Source organism: Dipodomys ordii, unplaced genomic scaffold (assembly GCF_000151885.1).
Source record: "Dipodomys ordii isolate 6190 unplaced genomic scaffold, Dord_2.0 Scaffold181, whole genome shotgun sequence".
NCBI lineage: Eukaryota > Metazoa > Chordata > Mammalia > Rodentia > Heteromyidae > Dipodomys > Dipodomys ordii.
Window position 1 is genome coordinate 1310871 of NW_012267397.1, and position 10481 is coordinate 1321351.

General features: G+C 44.3%; 2 protein-coding genes across 2 annotated transcripts in view; both read right to left on the reverse strand.

The window, feature by feature from the left end:
• The window catches only part of Oscp1 (organic solute carrier partner 1), a 46161-nt gene extending 42348 nt beyond the window's left edge, over positions 1 to 3813 (reverse strand). The window contains exon 1 of the mRNA XM_013034061.1: positions 3675 to 3813. Within this exon, the coding sequence (XP_012889515.1) occupies positions 3675 to 3786 (112 nt within the window). The 5' untranslated portion in view covers positions 3787 to 3813. The remainder of the gene's footprint in view (positions 1 to 3674) is intronic.
• Positions 3814 to 7801: 3988 nt separating this feature from the next.
• Mrps15 (mitochondrial ribosomal protein S15) lies at positions 7802 to 10141 on the reverse strand. Its single transcript, XM_013034068.1, has 3 exons — positions 9888 to 10141; positions 8165 to 8356; positions 7802 to 7957 (listed from the first exon to the last, which is right to left on the reverse strand). Exons 1-3 carry the CDS (start codon positions 10008 to 10010, stop codon positions 7844 to 7846), a joined length of 429 nt encoding a protein of 142 aa, XP_012889522.1. The 5' UTR covers positions 10011 to 10141; the 3' UTR covers positions 7802 to 7843.
• Positions 10142 to 10481: the final 340 nt, after the last annotated feature.

Below are 10481 nucleotides of genomic sequence, written 5' to 3' on the forward strand. Positions count from 1 at the left end.
GCACCACATAAGCAAAAAGAAAAAAGCCGGAAGTGGTGCTGTGGCTCAAGTGGTAGAGCACTAGCCTTGAGCTGAAGAGCTGAGGGACAGCGCCCCGGCCTAGAGTTCAAGCCCCACAACCGGGCCAAAAAAAAAAAGAGTGAGGCAAAGAGAGCTGTCTTGCTATTGCTTAAAATGTGGGACAGCATTCAATATGCAATGCTCACAAAAGTTACCCCATAAAGAGCTCACTTCCTTTCTGTTAAAGGTTAAACTGAAGCTGCATTTTGTGTGGGGGGGGGGGAAGGGGAGGAGGATGGGGGCAAGGACTGCAACATCGGCATGCCCTGTGGGAACAGGGATGGCCTCCTGGAGACCAATTAGTCATGTAAGAGAATGCAAACATCTAGAAGATATATTATTTTCATTCAAAGCTTCTGTAATGACTAGTTTACCATGTCTGGTATTCTGTCATAGTGGCTCTGGCTCCCTCTCCCGCATACATACTAACTTTAAAACAGTGGAACAGTCAGAGGGTTCTCAGCTTTTGTAATCCTACGTGTTCTATCTTGCTTTATCTTGAACTCCCTATGAACTAACTACTTTTTTTACTATTTTTGTTATAAGGTTAGTGGGTATATTACTTTTTTTTCCCCCAAAGTCCTCCCTCTTCTCCTGATCTTATAAAGCCCCACAAAGTTTCTGATATTGTTCCCACTCGCAGGATGAGAGCATGGCCCAGCAACTGGTTAGGAGGATGAGTTTGGCAGCCTGATGCCCTTTTCCTCTCATCAGCTCTGTAACCTTGGGTGAAGCAGCTTTTGTTCTTCCATGTGAAAAATGGCGTCAGAGAATATTACCTATGTAGTAGAACAGTTGTGGGCATCAAAGTGTCTTTCATATATGGCAAGTGCTTCATTTTAAAGTTATTATTGTCAGTAGGAAGATAGGTCCTATTAGAATCAGTTACTAGACTGGTCTGATCAGTAACCCTACTGTGAATGAATGCACAGAGGGATCAATTTCCACCCAGCTTCTCATATGGTATGACCTCAGACAAAAACTATGGAATGAACGTGTAAACATGAGTTACTAAATATGTCAGGAACTCTCAAAAACAGAACACAGCAAAACCAGAAAGGCTGTAGCTTTTCTTAAGTTGTTTAAAAAGTTTTTTTTTTTTTTTTTTGCCAGTCCTGGGGTTTGAGCTCAGGGCCTGGGTGCTGTCCCTGAGACTCTTTGTGCTTAAGGCTAGGGCTTTACCACTTGAACCACAGCACCACTTCTGGCTTCTTCTGAGTAGTTTAGTGGAGATAATAGTCTCATGGACTTTCCTGCCTGGGCTGGCTTTGAACTGTGATCCTCAGATCTTAGCCTCCTGAGTAGTTAGGATTATGGGTATGAGCCACCAGTGCCTGGCTAGATGTCTTCTTGAAAGCCAAATACCTGTCACTCATTGTGTTAAGCATGTTAAATACATTGCTCATTCAAACCTTACAAACTTTGCTTTTAGGTACATGTTATTAGTACCATATGGACAGACATACACATAGACATTACACCTTAAGGTCATAGAACTAGTTTAGTAGCACAACTTGCATTGGGACCCAGATCTGTATGACTAGAGAGAGTATACTCTTAATCACTAGTTTATACTATCTCCCAAGATACAGACTACCAGCAGAGAGCTCTAGCCTGTCACACCATTAGCCTGAATGGAATCAGATTATACAGACACCAAGGAAAACAGAACCTTCTGGAGGAAGAAATAACGACACCATAGAAATCTGCCAATTTAGGTGCTGGAAAGGTGGCTCAGTGGTAGAGCGCTTGCCTTGCATGCATGAGGCCCTGGGTACGATTCCTCAGCACCACATAAGCAAAAAAGAAAAAAGCCAGAAGTGGTGCTGTGGCTCAGTGGTAGAGCGCTAGCCTTGAGCTGAAGAGCTGAGGGACAGTGCCCAGGCCCAGAGTTCAGGCCCCACGACCCGACCCCCCAAAAAAAAAGAAAAAGAAAGAAATCTGCCAATTTAGATGATCAGTTCAATAAAAATTTATGGAGTACTCATTTACTATGTTTTCTAGTGAGGAGCTAGAGCATGAAGGTGAATAAAATAATAAAGTGGGGGGATTGTTTCAGTATAACATGGCCAAATGATAAGGTAAAGAGAAGCATAGACATTTCAAGAACACGGGTGCTATGAGAATACAGGCACGGGCTGGGAAGGTGGCTCAGTGGTAGAGCGCTTGCCTTGAAATGCATGAGGCCCTGGGTTCGATTCCCCACCACCACATTAGCAAAAAGAAAAAAGCCGGAAGTGGCACTGTGGCTCAAGTGGTAAAGCGCTAGCCTTGAGCTGAAGAGCTGAGGGACAGCACCCAGGCCCAGAGTTCAGGCCCCACAACCGGACCCCCCCAAAAAAAGAATACAGGCAGGCCTTTACTAAGGGGTGACCTCTTGAGCTAAATATCCAAGTGGTAGGGAAAGAATGGAGGAATGGCTCTTACAACATGGAGATATGAAGGATATGGTTTAAAGATCTACAAGCAGTTTGGTATTATTAGGATAGCAAAGTGGGAGACAGGTACTGGTAAAAGATATTACTGGGAAAGGTCTCAAAATGACCTGCACATAGGACACTAACAAAGGGTCTTAACCAAGGGGCGTATGGACAGATCTGCATATTAGAAAGACTGCTGGCAGCTATGGCCCATTCTTTCTGTTTTATAGGTAATTCTCATCTATTTAGCATGAACTTGGACACGATCACATAGGCACAACAGTTAATAATATATATGCTTAACATTGATTGCACATACAGAGACTGTGGGAGGGAACAAATAGTGGCCATGTAAATTGCCTTTATATCAACTTTTCTTCCTCTATCTTTAAAATACAGTATTTCCTTCATATTTAGACCCAGGTAATTTGGCAAAAGCAGTTGTTTGCTGAGAAGGAAGGAAAAGAGTGGTGGTGTTTTGGGTGGTTATTTTGTGTGGCTTGCATATGCTGTGCATGGGAACCAGATTTTGCTCTTCTATAATAGTTTCACAATTCCCTTCCAACACTTGTAAAACGAAAGACAAGGTTTTTATTTTTGTTTTAACTTATCTGTATTATTTCAGAACCTGTATTTCTAGAAACAACTTCTGAAATGAGAAAGAATTGTCTCCAGCTTGTGTAGGAGGATATTATGGTACAGGAATGGAGAATCAGAAGCTGTTTCACGTGGGTAAAGGATGCTTGGACTAGCAAAGAGTATGTTGCTGGGTGGTATGCGGCTGGGATTCCACTTTTGGAAGGGACCGATTTTCAAGAGAGATTGGGAAATAATCTCTTCCATTTGAAGAGACGGGAAATTGAGCGATCAGATTCTCTAGCCAATGGGGTGTTAAGTGTTTCTGCTGGGAAAGGGCCTTTTGGGGAAAAATTGACTCTAGAGGTTCTTCAACTGCACGGGAACTGCATCTTGCGAGAAAGGCCCTCTGGCTATGAGTGAAATGCAGAGGGGTTGTTGTGGCTGTTGGGTGTTTCACCCGCAGCCGTGAGGGGTGGTGGTGAAGGGTCTGTCTGTAAGTGTGAATGGAGGAGCGGGGACCGGGCTGTGAGAGGGAGGGTCTGGCGAAGGGTATTAGGGAGGTGAGGGTGGGACTGAAGGGTGCAGGTCTGGCTGTGAAGACCAGACTCCTCTTACCCTTGCGGGCCTTGTCTCCCGGGATGTTCTGGGCCCGCAGGCGCTGGTCCAGGACGTAAAGCATCTCCCCGCCCAGGTTCAAGAAGAGCAGCGGTAACGTCCTCACCGACATGGTGCTGGGAGCCAGCAGGACAGGTAAAGCGCCCTAAGACTCCCAAGCCTGTGGCCTGGAGGCCGCACCGCGTCCCTGCCGGGTTGCTAGGGCAATGCCACAATAGTAAAGGCGAGCCAATCAGAGAGAGGTTTGGTAGGAGGTGCCTTAAAGGCCGGATGCTTATTGGGCTATTTGGAAGAGCTAGCCTCAGGGGATTGGTCCGCTGCAGACGTGGAAGGGTTTTGAGTTCTGCAGCTTTGCCTATCCTGGGAGGTTGAACAAGCCACCTGGGTAAGGTCTGCAGGTGGATTTGTGGGCACAGCCAGCCCCAGCCAGCCCTGGCTCTGGCACGGAAGCCTCTCATCCGCCTGGCCCTCTAGCTTGTGAGCGAGGAAGCCCCAGCGAAACTGGGGAGCCAGCTCGGGTCAGACAGACCTTGGTAGGACTCCCCATTCCCCGTCCCTGGCTGTGACCTTGGGCAGGTTTGTGAACCTGGGCCACTTCTCTGTGAAATGAAGCAACGGCCACCTCACAGGGTTGCTCTGATTAATCAGATTGAGAAAGTATTCCGTAAATGACAACCAACCATTCAGTTAAATAGGGTAATGAAGGGGTGTCCTTTAATCTTTCGCATCTTCTCCTTAAAGCAGAGGTGGGAAATCTTTTTTCTGCCAAGGGTATTTTCCATATAAAACATCATTCTTGGGCCATGCTAAATTAGTCACTTAAAAATTAGGATGCTAGACGGGTGCCCGTGGCTCACGCCTGTAATCCTAGCTACTCAAGAGGCTGAGATCTGAGGATCGCGGTTCAAAGCCAGCCCGGGCTGGAAAGTCCGTGAGACTCTTATCTCCAATTAACCACTCAGAAAACTGGAAGTGGCACAGTGGCTCAAGTGGTATAGCACTAGCCTTGAAGAGTTGAGGGACAGTGCCCAAGCCCAGAGTTCAAGACCCATGACTGACAAAAAAAAAAAAGGCTGCTATATTTGGTCAAATATTAACCGAATTGCTTTTTGGTGAGGAATGTGCTGTTAGCTGTGTATTGATGTTGATACACTCAACTGCTTGTTTAGTTTTCTGTTGGTCATTCTGGAACATAGTTGACTTTTTGATAGTGAGTTTTGAAAAGAACTGCTTGCAGCCATAAGTTGTTGAGTACAGATGCATGTCCCCTCAAAGTGAGAATTTCATCATTGCATATGTAACATTTACAGAGAAATAGCAGTGAGAAGTTGTACCTAGCTTTCAGCTTATGATAGCACTGCAGCTGAATGATTTCAAGTTGTAGGTTAACAGGCACTTTAGTCTGGCTTGTGATAACAAACTTTGCAAAAGTACATTGATTTTTATCTATCTGGCCTTCCAATTCACTGAGTTCAGTATGTTTTGAGTTGTAATAATACTCCAGATTAGCTTTTGTTGTTGTTGTTGGCTGCTAACACCTAGCCACAAATGAGGCACAGAGGCTTGACTTAAATATTAACCAAAAAAAAAATTCACTTGTCCATTTCTCTTGAAAAGCTGACAGGCTGGGAATGTGGCTCAGTGGTAGAGCGCTTGCCTTGCATTCCTGAGGCCCTGGGTTTGATTCCTCAGCACCATATAAGCAAAAAGAAAAAAAGCCAGAAGTGATGTTGTGGCTCAAGTGGTAGAGCGCTAGCCTTGAGCTGAAGAGCTGAGGGACAGCACCCAGGCCCAGAATTCAGGCCCCACGACAGGACCCCCCCCCCCCAAAAAAAAAAAAAGAAAAGCTGACATTCTACTTTTCTTTGTAGTTGACCATTCATAAAATGTTGTAACACTTAAATTTCACTAATGATCCAGTATGTGTGTCACCAGTGACAGGATCATTTTCCTTTGCTTGTAGTTCTAATTCTGCATCTTGGAATTGGAACATATAATTGTTTATGTCCTTGGATCTTGAGGTCTTTTCTGTGTACTATAATTTTCTTAATCTTCATTCAATGAATGTGTGGCTAAAGCTTGGAGTTGTCTGTGTTGACAAGTTGATGGCATTGCTGTCAGTACTCAGTGGCAAGCTCATCAATTTTGTGAGAAATCATTAACTTCATTGCATCTTATCATCACCAGTTAATACTTTTGCAACTTGTACACTCCCAGCCTGCCTAGCAGTGACTGTCCTCTGAGTCACCACAATGCAGGCAGATGGGCTCTGGGCAATCCAAGGGAAGCATATGTATAATTCACTTATTTATTTTTGCCAGTTCTGGAGCTTGAACTCAAGACCTGAGCACTGTCCCTGGGCTTTTTTTTTCCCTCAAAGCTAGTGCTTTATCACTTGAATCACAGCTTCACTTCAGCTTTTTTGGAGAAGAGTTTCACAAATTTTCTTGCTTGGGCTGGCTGATTTCAGCCTAAGTAGCTAGGGCTACAGGCGTGGACCACTGATGCCTGGCATACACTTAATTATTTATGTTGCTTCTAATCTATTGAATGTTGAGTCCCACCTGAGATTGCCTTGCAGGGCCAGGCAAATGGTTTCATGGCTTCATATGGCCCATGTGCTATATATTTCCCATAAGCAAAGTGTACTTGAAGCAGTGCCTCAGCAAATCCATACTCCATGTGAAAGACATATAAGATGGCCTTTGCTAGGAAGAGAGCCCTCTCTAGAAACTGAATTGATGTTCATCTTGAACTTCATAGCTTCTAGAATGGAGATAAAAAATTTCTCTTTAGCGCTGCTGAGGATGGAACCCAGGGCCTTACACATGCTGAGCAAGCCCTCTGAGTCATGCCTGAAACTGTTTAGTTTGTTGCTACTGCTGCTTGAGCAGTACATAATTAGAAGGCTGTGTGTCACCAGTTTGTCTGCCTATCATTCTGGTCTTCTCTTCCTGCTCTTCATTTTGCTTGCTTAGTTTTAGACAGGTGTCTTCCATGGATTCTTCAGACATATCTAGTATGCTTAGGTGGGTTTTATGGGGAGTATCTGTACCCCTAGAACTTATAAGCAGTCCTTATGTATTTTCACAGGGATAGGACTTGGACTTTGAACTTAGGGCTTGGCACTCTTGCTCAACTTTTTTTTTGCTATGAGCCATGCCTCTACTTCTGGCTTTTTGCTTGTTTATTGGAGGCAAGGGTCTCAGATTTGGATTTATTTGTCTGGGCTGGCTTCAAATCCACAAATCTGAGCTAAGCCTCCTGAGCAGCTAGTACGCCACATGTACCTGCTACTTATTTTAAAAGTTTCTCAGTGTGAACAACGAAAACCCTTACCTCCAAAAATATTATTTTGATCATTGCTCCCAGTTCCCTTCAACATGGCCTCTGCTTAACCATCTAAATAGACAAGCTTTTAGCCCCACTCCTATGGTGTTTTTTTTTTGAACTCGGCCTGGGTGCTGTCCTCAGCTCTTCAGCTCAAGGCGAGCGCTCTATCACTCGAGCCACTGTGCTATTTCTGGTTTTCTGGTGGTTTACTGGAGATAAAGAGTCTCACAGACTTTCCTGCCTGGGCTGGCTTTGAAAATCCATCCTCAGATCTCAGCCTCCTGTGTAGCTAGGATTACAAGCATGAGCCACTGGCGCCCGGCTGTTAAAACTTTCAACCATCTCTCCTTTCCCTATAGACCAGTGTGCAAGCTCTTCAGCCTAGCATATAAAGTACTGCACATCCACTACAGCTTCAAGTTTCTACTTCTCCCTGAATATAGCATGTGCCTCTAGATTTCTTTGCCTTTATACGTGCAATTCCTTCTTCCTAGATGTTGCCCCTTCCTTTTTCCAGTGAATTTCTATTCATTAGAAGGCGGCTCGTACAGCTGGCCTTTCTACCAAGCAGCCACTCTTCCACCACGTTGTGGTACTCAGCCTTGCCTCCACTGAAACACATGCCATCTGGATGGCAGGTGGTAGAGTATGAGTGACTATTCAGTGGGGTAAGGGCAGGCTTTGTGTTCCAGACAATTCTGAGATCCCTGGGCTGAATGAATCAATTCCTCCCCTTCTCTCAACCCAAAAAGAACACCATAGTTTCTCCTATCACTCTGCAAGGCAGACACAAGTAATTGAAACAGACTTTATTGGTTTTCTCTGCATGTCTCTGGTCAGGTTTTGGAAGGGCTCTCTGGAATTCCCTGTTTTTCTTGTTTTTGGGCTGCTGCAGCTGCAGCTTTTAAGGCCTTTTTTTGCTTCTTAAGCTTTTGCTTCTCCTGAAAGACCTGGAGGTTGAAAGGGGAAACCTTATTAGAGCAGGTTGGTGGAAACTTATCTCCCCCCAGTCCATTTTCAAGGGGTCAGTGGCCTGTGACCTCTCTAGTGTTAGTTCCAGGCATCTGTCAGAATCAGATGTCCCTTCCTTCAAACTCCCCTCCCCCCACCCCACAGTCTACAGTGAAGCTGACCAAAGCACCCATGTAGTCTCATACCCTAAGGCACAGAGCCTTTTTGATCAAGAGGCGGCGATGGGCTTTTCGGCAGTACAGAGGGGTAATGGTATATTCAATTCCCAGCTCCTTGCATATCTTCTCAAAGACATCATAGTTGATCTTACGGAGATTTTTGAGCATTTTTTTCCTCTTGGCAGTGCTCATGAGGAGATGGCGCTTTTGGGCTTTGTCCTGTATTTTAATAGTCTGTATTTTAATATTCTATAAATGAGTACTGCTGCTGTTTACAGAAAAAAGCATGTTTATTCTTTTAATTTCATTGAAACCTTATGAAAATTTGCATAATTCTGAAAGTGCTATTGTCATTCTTTACATTTTACAGATGGGAAAATAAAGGTTCAAAGATATTATCTGAGTCACAAATGCTCCATAGAACTGAGGGTGCTGAGATGGGTCTTGAAATTGGGTCTCCTACCTGACGCCAAGTCTAGTTGTCTTTCCCTATCCTACCCACAGCTTAGCAAACTGTCAGTTGGGGGTGAGGTGGGTGGAGTGGGGGTCTGTGCTAGATGCTGCTCTATGAGGGACCTCTATATTGAGGCTGTGGTTCCATATCCAAATAAACAAAACTGTGATCTCCAAGGTACATGATTGACCATTTTAGGGGAGGTGTACCAGGCATGGCATCGAATCAGTCTGTATTCATTACCATGTATATTTATGCATATAAAACCATAAGGGCTGGGAATGTGGCTCAGTGGTAGAATGCTTGCCTAACATGCATAAAGCCCTGGGTTTGATTCTTCAGTACCACATAAACAGAAAAAGCCTGAAGTGGAGCTGTATCTCTGTGCCAAATGTTCTGGGCAGATGTGGCATAATGGTTAAGAATATGGGTATTATGGGGGCTGGGAAGGTGGCTCAGTGGTAAAGTGCTTGCCTTGCATGCCAGAGGCCCTGGGTTCGATTCCACCACATAAGCAAAAAAGAAAAAAAAAAGCAAAAAAAAAAAAAAAAAAGAATATGGGTATTATGGAGCTGGGAGTGTAAAAGTTGATTAACAACAACAACAACAAAAAGGCCCTAGGTTCATTCCTAGTACCAAAAAAGGAAAAAGAATATGGGTCCTGTGGCAAGACTGCCTCATTTCAAGTCTTAGCCATCACTTCTAGCAGCAGGTTGAGAAGTAACTTCATCACTGCACAACTAGACTGGTCCTCTTGAAGAAACAGGGTTACATGAGATGGTGCATGTAAAGCGATGGTACATGTACAGCGATGGTGCATGTAAAGCATTCAGCATGGGTCTAAAGACTGTCTATGCATTGGGTTATGGGCTTTTATTATTCCGTGTAAGTCTTGCAATTCTGTGGGCAGGTTCTCTTATGATCCACACCTTACAGTTCAAAGAACTAAGACTTAGGCCTATAACTTCCCCAAAGTCACACAGCTTGTTAAGTTGAAGGCAGAGCTGGGTTTTGAATAGGGCAATCTGATTCCATTGATGCAGTCAATAAACATTTATTAGTCACCCAATATGTATCAGAGATGGTGACCATGCTCTGAACGGTGTGTTCTTAATCACTGGTGACAATCAGCAGAGCCCTGGCAGGCTCCTATGGCTCCTGTAGAGGTGGGAGGGCAATGTTTTTCTCCAATGCAGTTGAAGGGCGGGTACTGGCTTCTTAGGACCCAGAGACCCATTTCTAACTTATCTGCTTTAGACTGCTACTATGTAGCTATGAGTGATACCCAGGGTTTACCTTTTGGTGTTTCTGCATATGTTCTTCCAAACTGCGGATCTTGACGGTCAAAGAAACAACTGAAACCACAAACCACAGAGGATGAGAGCTGGGCAGAGAGGAAGGAAGGGCCCAGGCCTGCATTATGTTTTAAAGAATTTAAAGAAAACACAATCATCAATATTTTTACATAGCTCTCTATAAATCACAAAGCACCTTGTATTTCAAGATCTCAAAAGACTGGATTATCTTTGTTTTAGAAATCAAAGTCTAAGGGAAATCTCTTGATTTTAAATAAAGTTATCTAAAAAAAACATTCAAAGCAAATAGCATTTTGTTGTTTTTGTTTTTGGTGCCGGTCCCAGGGCTTGAACTCAGGACCTGGGTACTGTCCCTGAGCTTTTTTGCTCAAGGCTAATGTTCTACCACTTGAACCACAGCTCCATGTCTGGCTTTTGGGTGTTTAATTAGAGATGAAGAGTCTCATGGACTTTCCTGCCCGGGCTGCTTTGAACTGTGATCCTGAGCCTCCTGAGTAGCTAGGATTATAGGAGGTATCATTCTTCTTCTTCTTCTTCTTTTTTTTTGGGTCCGGTCGTGGGGCCTGAACTCTGG